The sequence below is a fragment of the Columba livia genome, chromosome 1 (genome assembly GCF_036013475.1).
Source record: "Columba livia isolate bColLiv1 breed racing homer chromosome 1, bColLiv1.pat.W.v2, whole genome shotgun sequence".
NCBI lineage: Eukaryota > Metazoa > Chordata > Aves > Columbiformes > Columbidae > Columba > Columba livia.
The window spans coordinates 147,499,765-147,515,794 of NC_088602.1; the positions used below are offsets into that span (position 1 = coordinate 147,499,765).

Sequence of the window (16,030 nt, forward strand, 5' to 3'; positions counted from 1 at the left end):
TTGTGTATCAGGGAATTCTAGCCTACATTGACTTACGGGGGATTCAAGAGGAAAACAGCATCCATTAAAAATTAATTAAATTTGTTTCTTTCTATTGCTATTTTCATAAAAGCCTGGGAAGTATGGGACAGTTTCAGAGACTTTAATGACAATTCTTATCTTTCAGGCATCGGATCTCAAAATCAAAGTTTAGGTAAGTAAACCTGATTTTCGCTTTTCCTCCTTTCCCCTGGTTTTACTCATTACTGTGTGAAGTGGTTTACTCCTGCATCTGTGGATCATGGTGGTGATTCTAGGAGATACTGCCAAACTTGTCAGATTTTAGTCAGTCATCTAACAAAAATCAAGATACTTTTTCTCAGTTTCATACTGAAATAAGGCACAGGGACTACTGACAGTGTTTCACTCGGATGTACCTATCTGATTGCTACCTACATATGTCGAGCCATAAAATGTAAACGCAGAAGAAATAAGAGTTCAACCGCATAATTATACTACATCCATCAAAACCAACCCTGTCAGCTCTAGGTTCGCTTTCCTACACTTTGTTGTACTACTCTGCTTTGCTTGATTGCAAATCTTTCAGTTGGTGAGGTTTGCATCTTATTTGTGAAATTCTCCCTTTCACCATGGGACATGTGGAGTTTTTCTGGTGATATTTGTTTTTCTGTTGACTTTGAGCTTTTGAAAATGTGAAGGAGTCCCCAGGTTGTCATCTGTGGGTTTCCATTGGAAAGGCTTACTGAACTTGTGGAACTTGGTTGTTGAGGTCCCAGTTCATTTTTGCGTCTTCAGTAGGAAACCAGCTGCCTCTTTTATACTGAATCCAAAGTCAATTTTGTTAAAAACTAAACTAATTTTCAGAATAACTAGAACAAGTGGGCACCTAAGTCCTTCAGGTTACCTAAATAATGAATAATAATGTAAACTCAGGAATGCACATATGTGTACATACTGCGTATATGCATCCCTGTACGAAGAGTTGTGTCCATGATCACATTCTTACTGTCCATGGATTTATTTGTATGTAGGTGTAAGCACAAAAACCCACTTGTATAATTGCATGGTCATGTGCATGCACATTTGTGGACAAGTACACACAAAAGTGTGTGGGATTGCTAATGATTTAATGAAAACATGAGTGTCTAAGTTTTGTGTCCATTTTGAAAGCTGGGAAGATCATTTCTTCTCCCAAATCCACTGCAAAACACACAACCCTTATTAAATGTTTGTTGTGGCTAGAGTGTGTGACTTTATAAATTGCATATCTAAAACATCCCGGACTTGATTACCTGTTAAAACATTGTTCCAAAATTCTTGGCCAGTGAACGATGTTCACGTTGCCTGGGTTGGTTGATATAGATACTGAACCCTAACCTCAAGCACAGCCATAGTTTATTGCTGGAAGTAATATATAAGAGAAGACTAGCCAAGACAATGTCTCTCTTCCTCTAATGTCATATGTGCGTCTGTCTCTAAAGACACACACATGCACACATACACGTATACATGTATATAATATCTGTATAAAACTATTAGTTTTATTATACAGTGGCAAGTGTTGCCTGGAAACTGGTTGCTATGTAAGTTAAATTCTGAGGAGTAGGAGGTGTGTAATTAGCTTTAAATATCTTCTGTGGTTAGTAATTACCCTCAGAAATCAGTGACACAAGGGGATGTGTTCATGGAAGGCAAACTTTAAAAGGTCTGTTGATTAGCAAATGGTATCCTTCGTTCCAGGCATGAAGGTGAGATGCTGAGGTCCCCTAAGTTTTGTTTTCCTGTTCAGAGTTAGCCCTCACGCTGGGCTTACTCCTGAACATTGCTGAATGTTGGAGGTGTTCCATGGATTTTATTTGACCTCGTCTCTCCAAGGACTTAATCCAAAGGTCCATGGGATATGGTGGATTTCCTTTCATTGACTACCCTGAAACTGGGCAAGGTCCCATTGCAGGCCACAAGCATTAAATACAAGAATATTTTTTTGTGGGAACTGGGCTAAAATCCTCTCAGGATAGCTGTGATGGATGTCTTAATAAGATTAGGACATAGCTTGAAGAGGTTTATTCACCCCTAAATGCTGCAAATTGTCTTACGACTAGCTTTATTCCTGTGGCTAAAGGAAGGATATCACAACTGTCGATTCAGATGAGAATGAGGGAATATTTCTCAGGGTGAACTTTAAAGTTATTCTCCACCACTCTTAAACAATAAATCAAGACTACAGTATCTCTCAACAGAGATTTGCAATAGCCTAAGGATTCCTATCTGAAAAGAACTTTTCCTTTTCCAATTTTTCAAGTCGTTACTGGCGCCGCTGGAATCGATTCTGCAGAAGAAAGTGCCGCGCTGCCGTCAAGTCCAATGTTTTCTACTGGTTGGTGATCTTCCTTGTGTTTCTCAACACCCTTACCATTGCCTCTGAACACTACAACCAGCCAGACTGGCTCACAGAGGTCCAAGGTGAGGAGAGGTGGATGGTTCTGTTTATTGCTGTCCGTGTCAAAAAAGGGGGCCAAGGGACGAGCTGATGCATTAGACCACACAATGTAGAAGGAGCATGCGCAGCTTCAAATAGTCCTCTGTCTGTGCAGGATCCTAAATAATACAACAAAATACCTGCCCACAATGGGAGAAGTTTCGGAGGAAACATAAGTCAAAGCAACGTTCCAGTGGGTGCAGGTGAAATCAGGAGCTTCTGTTAAATATATATTTGCAGCAACTGGATTTCCAATTTGTGGATAGCTACTGGAGCCACAGGTTCTCTAAGGTTTTCCCTGAAATGGTATTTGTGATAAATTCTAGTTAGCAGGGAAGTGAGAAAGAGTGATTTGTAAGGTTCTTCTGTCTGCAAAACTGTTGAATCCTCACTGGAGGTGAGAGCAGCTGAAAAGCTTAATTAAGCAACAGTAGGTAGCACAGCAGCTCTTCTATTCCCACTCTCATCTGCAGATGACAAGCGTGATGGGAGATTGTGCACAGGAAGGCATGTTCCTGTCATGGAGTTTGTGTGGTTGTGTAATACATTGCAGCTGTATGCACAATACCTAAGAATCACTGTAAACATCTTTGTAAAACGTTTGTGTGAAAGAGATGCCCATGCTGACCCAAGCTTATATGGAGTTAACCTTTCAGACTGATCCCAGAAGGGGTTTCTTATAGGAAAGGGTTGATGGTTAGCTGTGATAGTCTTTTTACTAAGTTTCATTAATCTGTTTCTGTTTGTTTTTCATGAGACACTGCCAATAAGGTGTTGCTAGCTCTTTTCACGGCAGAGATGCTGCTGAAGATGTACAGCCTTGGTCTCCAGGCCTATTTTGTGTCCCTCTTCAACCGCTTTGACTGTTTCATTGTGTGTGGAGGAATCCTGGAAACGATCCTGGTTGAGACAAAGATCATGTCACCACTGGGCATTTCGGTGTTGAGATGTGTTCGACTCCTAAGAATATTTAAAATCACAAGGTACTTTTGTGCTTCTTTGGGAATGAAGGAGGGCTACTGCTCAATGTATAACATACATAGGTACAAGTCACTCACTTCCCTGTTTTTTTCACTTTTTCTACCACTAACTGGGTAGTGAGAATGCTAGGTTGACAGTCCTCGTCTTCTTAAATCTCTAGCAGGATGAGGAGGGCTGTACAGACTGGGTATCCCGGATGTGAGTGGTAAGGATTGGTGAGAAGTCTGACATAAGGGGGTGGAGACACTTGGTACCGTGCAGATTGTTAAACTGAAATCTGAAAGGATAGTGTAGCTGAGCTTGGGCTCTTATGGTTCCCTGCAAAAGACAAAGCAAAAACAAAACAGCAGATAGCCTTATGACCTTTTCTGTTGCTTTATGGTGACAGAGAGGAGCCTAAAAGTCTGCTTTGAGCCAAATAAACATTTGACTGAGAAACCTGTGCCAGCTCCAGTAGACTCAACAGTGGCCTAAGTGATAGTGTCAACACCAGCAGCTATAGGCAAAGGATGTTGCCATCCCTCCTCCTTCAGAGGACTCCAGCATGAAGCAGCAACCCTATGAAGAAATCAGATTTTTCTAAGATCCAGTCTCATCTTTTTTCCTTTTCTTTCTTTCTCATCTCCCTCTGCATCATGGCACAATGGTGTCTATTCAACAGTCGCTGCTCCCTGCAGTCAGGTACTTCCAAAACACCAGCTTGGTTTGACAGGAGTTTTTCAGCTTGAAGAGAGGTTGTAAAAGAGATCAGCTCCCAACTTAAGCAGATGGGAGCTCTTGGAACAAATCTATCCAAGGGCTCACCCAAAGCAGCATAGGGTCTGCCTTTTCCCATGTGAGCACCAGTCAGCACACCATAAAAAGCTTGACTGAGGTGGTGAAAGAGTGCATTTTCTGCAAACCCAGCTATGAAGATGTCCCTAGAATGGGACTCTCCCAAAATAAACTCTCCCAAAGGAAATTTCTGACAAATTTGAGATAAAAAACACAACACATGAGAAAAACAAGACCAAAACTGGAAGGCAGTCAAGATGGCAGAGCTGAGAGGCAGAAAAAACAACAGACTTGAAATTGTGCATTGTACAAGATTTACCCTTAAAGCTTCTGAGCCTCAGCTTTCTGGCAGGGTGGATGGTTTTCAGGGTTAAATAGCAAAGACAGAAAATCGGTTTACCGTCTCAGAGAGAGAGGCCAAAGCAAGGCTACACTTATTAAAAAAAATAAAATAAAATAAATAAAGTGGTCTGTTTACACTTGTGATTATAGAAGAGGGGAAAATGTTCCAGCTAATAGGAGTTTCCAGCAAGAAAGGCATCTTTGCCCTTTCAGAAATAGTGGGGATCTCTGGTCTGGTGACTGTTTTTCCTGGATCTTTGGGTTTGAAAGCCGTCATCATTGAGTCCCAGGCCTGGTTTCTGAGGAAACCAGTAGCTGGTTTAGGCATTGAGTAATCAGATACACCCAGGGCAACATACCAATAGCTATAAAAGCATAAGTTTCAACATAGCATCCTGGAGAGGTCATTGTTTTTTCAAGACATTTCTCCACTCCTACACAAAATACATACCCTATCTAAGAGAATTCTCTAGTAGAAAGGCAAAGGCTGAGAGAATATCGTTAATACTTGAGGAAGCTTGGACTACTGGACTACTCAAATATTCTGAAACCTTCTGGCAGAGATGTAATGATGGAACCAACCAGCAGTAGGACTAGTTAGATTTACTTTAATTCTGCAGCAGGACTAAAATACAATTTTGCATGGAAGCAAATTTTACCTGGAATATATCTCCCACAAATTGTAAATGGGTCTGTATGTAAAGCACGGAGCTGAGGAATAACTTGTAATGAATAATGTATTAATTGGATTTTGCTTTCTTCCTTGTTCCTAAAATATTGGCAAGTAGGTTGCCGTAGTCTCAGATTTATCTGTGTTTTTAATTATTTAGAATTTTCTTCATGATTTTTCCCCTCCGTGAGTGAAGTTCACCCTCATGTGGAAGGCCCTAGCACAAGCCTTCAAAGCAGTATTTTAGGCCCACTCACGTCTTACTGCAGGAGAGAATATTCTGGTGTTATAGCAAAACTTTTATGTCTGACAGTCTCCAGTAAAATACTATTTGTCCATTTTTCACTCAGCTCTAAATACAATTTATTGACAATATTATCAATACTGGTGGAATACACCACCTAAGTGCAATGATAATCTAGAAGGACACAATCCTAGAAAGCTGGGAAGGGTAGGAGGGATGATAGTATAATGTTTTATGTCAGATATCTAGTCATGAGCAGTGACATGGGGACATATAGTGGAGATGGAAAGAGTGATAATCGAAGACACTAAAAAGGCACAGAGCAGGAAGATTATTCTGAGGAGGGTAAATCAGTAGGTAGCCTAATCTTTATATATTTGAATGGATTTTCCATGGTAAACACCAAGCACAAACAAATTCTCGGTGCATCAAGATGATACACTTCTAGGAAAATCACAAATACAGCTCCTTAATATAAAAGCAATAAATAAAGACACCATCAGATGAACAATGCATCATTTTGGAACCACATTTAGAATTTCAAGAGCAAATGTTTCTTCCAAAGTTATAAATACTCTTCAGAATCATTTAGTCTTGTACATCAGACAGGCAGATAATACTATCTGTTTGTTTTGTTATCCCTGTTTTTCACAGGACTTTGCAGAAAATCTCCCTTTGCTATGAGAAGGCGAATTATTTTCTCTTTATAAATAGGCCTTTACGGCTTTATAAGCCCCTATATTTAGCCTTTTATAATTTTTATATATATATATATATATATATATATATATATATTTGTAACAGCATACTGAAATTTGATATTTTTTACTTAGTCTAGATATATCACTGTTAACTGTAGTGAGGAGAGACAGGGCACCTGTTTTTTGTACCTGCTTTCAAAGTGGTTGTATATTAGATGAACAGTGTGGGAAGCTCTCCTACGATGAGACTGCCAGCTGTTGCTACTGTTTTAAGCTCTGGATCTGTGAATGCCAGTATCATAAAGACATGGTGGAAGGCAATGGAGAGGAAAGGGAAGAGAATAAAAGAACACATTAAGTTCTAATCCCGTTCTGCAACTGATTTTTGTGTGAGACGTTGAACAAAACATTTAACTTCTTTGCATCATTCCTCAACTTTGAAAACAGGGATCATAACCTTGTCCTGCTCACTGGGGTTTTGAAGTGTCTCCTTGACTGGCAAACCCAGGCTCCAAGATCTGCCAGAGGGAGATGTCAAGAAGCACCTTCATTTCCCTCTAAGTCTGACGCAGCAGCAGTGCTTTTTCTCATACCTCCCATTGTATGTTACCTGGTTCAAACCCTCTGATTCCACGCAGCAGTGCCATGAGATTTATTGTAGCTGTATGTTCTTTGTAGTATATTAACCAAAAAGGACAAAGTAGTGAGAGACTTTTCTTTGTCTGAGCTTCAACAATTCCTGCTCAAAAGCCTTGAGTGACCCCAGACCTCACTCTGAGAGGGTGTTCATGCTAGTTCTGCAACCACCTAATGTGACAGATGGTAACCTCAGGTCAGGCTTCTAGAACACTAAGATAATTGTTATTTTTCCTATCATCTCTTTTTTTTTTCCTTTTTTTTTTTTTTCTTTCCCCCCACTGGTTGGTTTGTTTGCTTTTCTAATGGTGCTGTATTTCTAGCTGGCACTCAGTACACAGATAAAACAGCACTAATCTTATCACTGGGTCATCTCAGTTAATTGCTTTAAGTTTGATAGTTACATAAGAAACTGAATCTCAGGTATCGAGCCATTTGTAAGAAATGCAGAGCTGATAAAAGTCTGGGCAATCGTGCTCTGAGATAGCAGGGCATTAAGCTTAAAGTGAGTCCCTGAGACTATTCAGATGTATAACAGCATTCCTGAATGCCTCTAAAGAGCACTGCTAGAAACACTTAGAAAATGTGTATCCTGGCTGGAGAGATGTTCTGGACCCCATCTGTTTCAGGTTTAAGGATGGTAAACTCAGCCGAGTTTCATGAGAAATGAATTTTTCCCTTTTCCTGTGTCACCTTTCTTTCTTCCCAAAGTGTGACAGCATGTGAACTGTAAGCACAAACGCAAACACAGTGAGCTGTTACATTGCACATTCAGTGCAGATATTTGGTGGCACTAAGCCAACAGTTACCATGCCCTTACCTTTGCTCTGTATTTTTTCATTGCTCATGTCTTTAATTGCAGTTAAACTTTAAAGCATTATAGTTTCCTCTGAAGTGCTGAAGCTGGGCTGGAGGGAAAACATCACAGTTCTCTTTGAAGCTCAGCCCTTGGAGATGAACCAGTTGCTGAACTTCAGAGGACATGGTGGTGTCCCTCTGCAGATCGGATTGCTAACCTTCATAAAGTGATTGGGCTGTTCAGACACTCCTGACTTCCATGGGACAAGTCTTCTTTTTACACTGACATTTAAAAAATACTAATTTAACTGGGATTTTAAGAATCCTTGTCTCTGAAGACCACAATATCTTCAGGAAAAACAAAACAGAAACAAAAACAAACAAAAATCTGTATGTTGAAAGATCAGGCTTCCTCAAAGGATCAAGAGGACTAGACATGTCTGCCATCCTTCTCAAGTGGAGCTTTTGTCTCTGAGGAAAATATGGCTAGATATTCAGAGTTCCCTAAGGAAAGAAAGGTTCAATGTTAAGGGCTTTGGCAGAAGGAAATGGAGGACATTGGCCATGGTAGAATCTCAAAGTATGGTGGTGGGCCACAAGAGATGGTGCTAGAAGGAAGACTCGGAGATCAAAGGCCAACATTACTGGCTTGCTGGCCTGTGAAAGTTGTTGAAGTTTGCTAGTAATGTGCATTCAAACTGGAGTGATTACAACATGACAGCTAATCTTCAGCCCAGTCTGAATGCTCTGTTAGACTCAAAACTGCCTAAAAGAAAAGTGGTCATGACTAGTTAAGCAGTACACAAAGAATGGTTGAACAGATGCCAGACTAAAATGGAAGTTGCTTCATCTGTAACGTGGTGGATCCTTTGGCAATTTTTTCTAAAGTTTTTTTCCAACACATGGCTACTTTGCAGGCTGGCAAAGAATTCAAGCAAACTGACATGCTGCAGCAGAGCACACTGCTGGCATCTCTCTCTTTGAACCCTAACGTGAGACCACAAGGGCAGGAAGATTCTTTCTCTGCATCATACATCAGTCTGATATGGGCACAAGCCTGAATACACTGGAAGAACAGGTCTTAGCCATCCTCCCTCCCGAATGAAGCCCTTCCGAAATGTTCTGCAGCCTGTTTAAGAAAGTATAGTGGATTTGATACCCAAAAAAGTTGTGATGGTGTGCTCTTCCAAGATCAAAGGAAACTCTGGACTTTATGGATATAGAGAACTGGAATCTCTTTTAGGGTCCACGTAAAAGGATCTTTAATGTCTTTCTCATTCCTCACAATTCCAGAAAGTTTAGCAACCTCTGCCTGTGAGCAAGCCCAAGCATGTACCAGATTTTGGACAACTTTGTATTTGCATCCAAACTGTTTCCCCATCTGCTTTTGTTAGTTATTACAGGCCGTTCTCTGGAGTGAGGTATTCTTGCTGCCATAACATCTGTGAGTGTTGTAATGATGTTGGTTAGAATGTAACTCACTGAAGCAGCAAAAACTAATCACTGTATATTGATATAAGATTTGCAGATTCTTAGATGGAGAGTGCTGCAATAATCTTCTGGGTGAGCATATGAGGTAGGGGGTGGAGGGAATTGTGTATGTACACGTGGGGTAGTAAAATTACTCATTAGCTGCAGTAGGTCTCATTATCTTAGGGAAGCACATCAATGATTCACTGCTTAACAGAGTGTTTGGAAATGCCTGCTTATAGCAGAAGGCAGCCTGAACCAATATCCTGTGCAGACCATGAGCACCTGTCTCGGACTGAAGGAATTTTAACTGCCTCTGTTTTGTCTCCCAGATACTGGAACTCCCTGAGTAACCTTGTGGCTTCACTCCTGAATTCAGTCCGCTCCATTGCCTCCTTGTTGCTGCTTCTTTTCCTCTTCATTATCATCTTCTCACTCCTGGGGATGCAGCTCTTTGGGGGCAAGTTTAACTTTGATGAGATGCAGACTAGGAGGAGTACATTTGACAACTTCCCCCAGTCCCTCCTCACTGTGTTTCAGGTAAGCACAAGAGTGGTCCCAATGGGGCAAATACATTGTGTTTACATGGGGCAAGACAGAGAGCAGGTCCTGCACCCTGCCCGTGCAGCCTGGCAGTCCCCAAGACTGACATCAGCCTAACAGCTCCAAAAGCTAAGTGCCACACTGTGTTGCCAACGTAGAGGTATTCCCTCCCAAAATGGGAAATTGAAGCCAAATCCCCTGTATGTAGCAAGGCCACTAGGTCTTAGCAGGACAGGACAAGAGAATGGCCATTGCCATGCCCCAGGGCAGCACCTGCACCACAAAGCTCAACCGTGTAGCCGCTTTCCCCCTTCCCACAGTACTGGGAAACAAATATCTGCTCATAGCACCAGATAGGTCATCAAATGGCCTCTAAACTGACTGCAGGGTTGGGAGTGATCAGCCAAGAGCATCAGGATCATCATTTCATGCACAAAGCAAAGGGAAGTGGCAGGAAGGGCCATGCTGAGGGCTGTCTTCTGTGCTACAGGCTGTCTGAAACAGACACATGGGAGGGAAATGCCCATGAGAGGCTGAGATACTTGAACAGTGTTCTCTGGGAGAGCTTTTAGGCTTCAGTCATCATCTTCAAGGGGACATCTGGGATTTTTTTACACTTTGAGCACAGACCCTCTGTACATTTTCCTTGTTCTGTTGTTGTTTTGCTTTTTTTTTAAGAAAAATTTTGTAGATGGACACAGCCAGACTCTCCAACCATCCTGGGGGAGGGCATGTTCTCTGGGATAACAGATATCTTTGTGTTAATGGGGTTTTCAAGTTCTCTGTGTACTCTAACACTGTATCCCTTATTGGTGGGAATGTGTCATTTAGATCCTGACTGGGGAGGACTGGAATTCGGTGATGTATGATGGGATCATGGCTTATGGCGGCCCCTCTTTTCCAGGAATGTTGGTCTGTATTTACTTCATCATCCTCTTCATCTGTGGAAACTGTATCCTTTGATGCTACGTTTTTCTCCAAGTGGGGCTAAATTTAAAGCCACTCTATACTACTTGTTATGTCAGAAAACTATGAATTTCGTACCTCACACTTTTACCTTTTCCCTAGGACTGCATTTTGGCTTTGCACTTCCAAACGTTTAACAAGTTGCTAAGGCATATAAACAGTTGGAAGAGCCAGTTATGTACCAGTTTCACATGCTAGCTTCTATTTAGTACCTTTTCATGTTTAGTGCTTTTATTTTTCCTTTCTCTTAATCCTCCCATAGGTTTTTCCTTCCTGCCTTCTCCAGAAACTAGTCTCTGTGTGTACCTACTGTGCTTATTGCATATTTTTGCTTTAATTGCCTTTTCAGTAATATATTCCAAGTGCTTTCATCCCAGCCTTATGTGGAATAAAAATATGTATAATCTACAATATGCTATATACAAATGCCGTAATAGGAGTAACATATGTTTGACATAATTGATTTATGTGAGATCATGTATTAATTCATGTATAAACTAACAGGAACCATGTTCTATTTCAGTTACTGCAATCTGTGTGTTCTTCAAACAGAAAACTCTGTGCTCTGTTATCTCTCAGCCTGTGCTGGTGCTAAGTAACTTCAGTTCTCTCTGGCTTCAAGGTGAAGTGAGGCCACTGTATATATCCCAGGAGATACAAAGCACATTGTATGATTAGGCTGTGAGTGTCTTTTCACAAGAATTTGCATATAACACAGAGCTATGGTTCTGTTTCATATCTTAATTTGCTCCAAATTTGTTCATGTTTAGTTTTTGTTTCCTTAATAAATGGCCCTCCCATGTCAGAGGTGATGTTGCTTTTTATGCTGGTTCTTCTATAAAGCCACCTTGTAGTCTCAGCCCAGCTCTTCTGGCCTTTCCTCATAATTCAGATGTCTCAAACCCTGTTATTTGACATTTCAGTTGACCTGTATGCCCTGTCTTCAAAATGAGATGGTGCAATTCCAGTTATCTGAAGGTCGAGGTAGGCAGTCTGCCTGACAGCTTAAAAAAGCTACAATTTGGATTTGTTTGTGAACTGCAGAGGAAAGTGTGAGCCAGCTCTACATGCTGGCTGACTTTGGAGCCATTAGACCTTGGAGCCAGGGGAGGGTGGTGGCTGTATTTCCAGACAAAGCCTTGAACTGGGGTTTGCTTAGAAGTTATCATGATGTAATTAGACCCACTCTCAAGAAATTTATAAAATAAGCTGATATTCAGATTTGTAGCTCTGACTGTCAAGAAAACAGTTGTAGATCCTTGCTCTGCAGTTACACGGGCATGACTGGCCGTCCATGGGCCCTTTGCTAGGAGATGGCAGAGTTGTCTACTCAATCCTTCAATGCCCAGACTAGATTAATTTCTTTTCGATTATCTCAGAAATCCTAATGAGAGTGCAATGTTTGCCACCCATAAAATCCACTCGGGTCTGTGGGAATACCTATTAATGAGGTTGTTCAACTCAAGTACATAGGTCAAAACTGGAAAGCTTAGGTGCCTTATAGTACAAGGCTCTTGAATATGAGTGCTTTAGTAAAAGTGACCTGAACTGTCAAAAATGCAAAGCATTCAATGCTCCGTTTGTCTTCAGTGGGATTTGTTGCACAAAACAAGACTTTTTTGGGAAATCAGAAAATAAATATGAGTCTGGATATAGATGTTTTATATCAGTCATTCTGTTGTGAAATTTTGGAAACCCCACACAATGTGTTAGCCATTTGGATGGAAGGTGTTTGTTTATGCATGCTGGATATGCACATCCTGAACGTTTGTGTGAAATGGAAGTTTGGAAAATCCAAGAGATCTGATGACAGCTTGCTAAAAAATTTCTATTAAGAAACCTTTGGTATAATGTTGTTCTGCAGCTTTCAAAGCCCATTTTCTTTAATTAGCACACAAACAGATATCCTGCTGAATGTATTTTTGGCCATTGCTGTGGACAACCTTGCTGATGCTGAGAGTTTAACATCTGCACAGAAAGAGGAGGAAGAGGAAAAAGAAAGGAAAAAGCTAGCGAGGTAAAGACATTTGCATACACCCATCTATGCTCATATGCATGCATTCCTGTGTGTATAATTACACACATGCACATATATATGTGCAAGTAAGTATGTGTGTATAAGTAACATTTCTGTGTAACTTCTCTGTGTGTATAGTTATACAAAGTGTGATTAATGTACTTATATATGGAATTATGTATGTATAATTTTTTATGTAAAAGAATTCAAACTCAAGGACAAGAAACTGTCATGAGCTGGAAGTCCCCACAATTGCAGTGATGTGAGCAGAGGAAAGGAAGCCTGGGTGACTGATGAGCTTTCAGGGCATCAGCAGAGAATGAGCATGAAATGATGTTAATATTGCAATCCCACTTGAGTCTCCCTGTTACATTCTGATTATTTTGGACCATAAGGCATATCTTCAGACTGTCATTCCCATGACAAGACGCAGCAGCTTCCTTCTTTTTCGATGCCACATGCTCTTCTTCTCTTGTCAGTCCTTTGAGTGTTTCTGCAGACTTTTAGGAGGCACGAGCTGGATGTAGAGCTTCTCTGATAATCCCAGCTTCCAACAGCTAGGAAGCCTCTCCTTACTGGTTATTCCTATCCACTGTCCTCCAGGCTGCTTGGAAGGGATCTCTTGTGCAAATCTTCCTGCTTCATCCTGCATACTAGTCAGCACGTTTCCTTGGCCCTGGGAGTGCAGCGAGGGACAAAACTTTGTAGGCAACCTAGTGGAAGTCCACAAGATATGGGTTGAAAATGGTTCATACCTTCGTCATCGGGTGAACAAAGAGATCTCTACTGACAGGCCAAGAATATGCATGTGCACAAACACACAGGCACATACTTTCCCCAAATGCCCATGCAAACACACACACCCCAACCAACACGCAAGGACATGCCATTGAGAAAGCTATAAAATAAAAGTGTACTATATACAATGAAATCAGACTCTTTGCTTGAAGATGAGAATGAGATTAAGCCACTGGTATGTAAGCTGGACTCAGAATGGAGGTGCCAGCCAGCTGATAATTCTCCTAGTGTATGCTGTACTACATGAAGTTCCTGAAAAGGAAAAAGCTTTTCACCTTTGTAACTCTTTGCTTTTTACCTTGTAAAATGGCTAGGACTGCTAGTCCTGAAAAGAAACAGGAGATAGAAAAAACAGCTGTGGAGGAGGAGACAAAGGAGGAGAAAATTGAGCTGAAATCAATCACTGCTGATGGAGAATCCCCGCCTGCTACCAAGGTAAGGTCTGCTGCCAGCCAGCACTATCTGTGCAGTGATGGCATGAACAGCTTGGGTTTATGAGGGAATGAAAACCCTCTGCCTAGTCTGATAAAGGCTTTGCTTCTTCTCCTTCCATTTCTGTCAGATCAACATGGATGATTATCAGCCCAATGAAAACGAAGAAAAGAGCCCATATCCCACAACAGAAGCTACAGGTATATGTCTTCTTCCTCTTATCCCTGATTCAACAGAGATAATCTCCAGTTTCTAATGGACATATAGCCAAATTCTGGTAGCAGGTGTGCTGAACGTGTAGTGCTTTCATGACGGGACAGGATGATGTGCTTTCCTGTGTTTGTACAGCTGTGAACTCGGTCCTTTGCAGTCCCTATACTGATCAGTCATATTTGGTTTGGTTCTCTGTAAAGCTCTGTATTTGGAAATATGAAATAATATACAAATCTTATACAAATCCCGGTATATGAAAATACACAAATCTCTACAAATCAAAATATATATATAACAGGTTTCATTCTATTTTTTCAGTAGTCAGTGGTCAGGGAGACTCACAACAGATACTTACGAAAGGCAAAATGCTGAATGCTTTTTTGCAATTTTTTTCTAATCAAAAAAGAGAGTGTGACTTATTAACATAATTCTAAAGGCATAAGATCTCAACCTAAAATTGGAAAAAAACAAGATATAGCATTAGTTAGGCTATTTTTCAAGTCAGCTGGACCTAATTAATTTCACCCTCAGATACATAAAAGGTTGGCTGAAGAAATCACAGGACTTAAAACAGTTTTTCTTCGAGAGGTCCTGAATAGGGGGTGTGATTGGGGCAGGAGAATTATAAGCTAGTCAGTTCAACTTCCATTATTGGAAAAGTGCTGGAACAAATGATTAAACAAACTATATGACTACAAGATAAGAAGATGACTAGCAGCCAACATAGATTTGCCAAGAACAAATCACGTCAAACCACCCTTATTTTCTTCTAAAAGTAGCTGACAAGACTTGTAGACGGGAGAAAAGAAGTAGATGTCGTCATTGGCTTTGCTAAGGCTTCTGTCTGTCTCTTATAACATTCTCATATGCCAGCTAGAAAAACATGGTCTAGATGATTGGGAGAGAAATTGGTCAGACCCTTTATGTACAGAGTAGTGATGGCCCAAGTGAGTTCTACAACCCAAGAGCCTGTTCCAAGTTCAGTTCAGTTCATTGTTAATGGCCTGAATGATGGAAGAGGGAATATGCTTATTACATTTGCAGATGACATAAAGCTAGGAAGGACAAGAAGCATGCTGGAGGGCAGCATTAGAATTCAGAGAGCTCCTAAGGAACTGGATAAATGGTCTAAATAAAATTGAAAGTGCTAGGCTCTGCACATAGACAGGAATAAACAACTCACAAATAAAGGATCTTAGGTGACAGCTAATTAGGTAACAGTCCTTGAGAAAAAATATCTGAATCTTGTGATCACAAGCTCAACAGGTGTCAGCAATATTTTGCTGTCTTTCAAAAAGCAAGTAGTAAGATTTATAAACAGTGAAAACATGACCCTTTAGTGCAGTTATGAGTTTCTTCTAGCTGGCAAGTGGAAGCTAAGCAGAGCAAAGCAATTGTTTTGTTCTGTTCACCACTGATAAGATCTCATCTGAGATATCATATCTCATTTTGGGTGCTCGGCTTAGGAGAAGTGGGGCTGAGTTGGAAGGAGTGTAGAAAAGCATGGTGAAAACAGTGCTAGTAGGAAGCAAGAACTAAGATTGAAAAAACTGTGGTATTTTGAACTAGGAAAGGCAGGAGGAACATCTTCAAATGCATAAAAGTCTGTTATATGTAGGAAGGGAAATATCTTCATTATGAAGAAGTAACAGATTAAACATTCACACCAGAGGAGAATTTTCCAATGGTAAGGCTAGAAAAGATCACAAAGATGGTTGTGGAAGCCCAGTGTCACTGAATGTTGTTAAGAACAGGTCAGAAAAACATCTGTCAGAAAAGGCTTAGATATAATAATTAGTTGATCCTGGCTTAGGAGAGGCATGAACCAGAGGGCCTTTTGTGCTCCTTTCCTGCTCTGCCCTTCCACTTTTCTACAATTCTGTAACAGCTGTAATAAAATACATTCTCGTCTATTCCATGATTCTTAATAAATGTTTGACAGTAGATTGGTGTAATAGTGTAAAAA

The 16,030-nt window shown here is 40.7% G+C and overlaps 1 protein-coding gene across 36 annotated transcripts in view; it reads left to right on the plus strand.

Annotated features, from left to right (window-relative positions):
- CACNA1C (calcium voltage-gated channel subunit alpha1 C) overlaps window positions 1-16,030 on the plus strand; it is a 492,189-nt gene that overhangs the window by 378,074 nt on the left and 98,085 nt on the right. For all 36 annotated transcript variants that reach the window (XM_065036455.1, XM_065036462.1, XM_065036245.1 and 33 more), the window contains 8 exons: window positions 167-193; window positions 2,303-2,463; window positions 3,237-3,462; window positions 9,428-9,635; window positions 10,470-10,590; window positions 12,507-12,621; window positions 13,734-13,854; window positions 13,982-14,051. In XM_065036455.1, coding sequence (XP_064892527.1) covers window positions 167-193; window positions 2,303-2,463; window positions 3,237-3,462; window positions 9,428-9,635; window positions 10,470-10,590; window positions 12,507-12,621; window positions 13,734-13,854; window positions 13,982-14,051 — 1,049 coding nt within the window. The remainder of the gene's footprint in view (window positions 1-166; window positions 194-2,302; window positions 2,464-3,236; window positions 3,463-9,427; window positions 9,636-10,469; window positions 10,591-12,506; window positions 12,622-13,733; window positions 13,855-13,981; window positions 14,052-16,030) is intronic.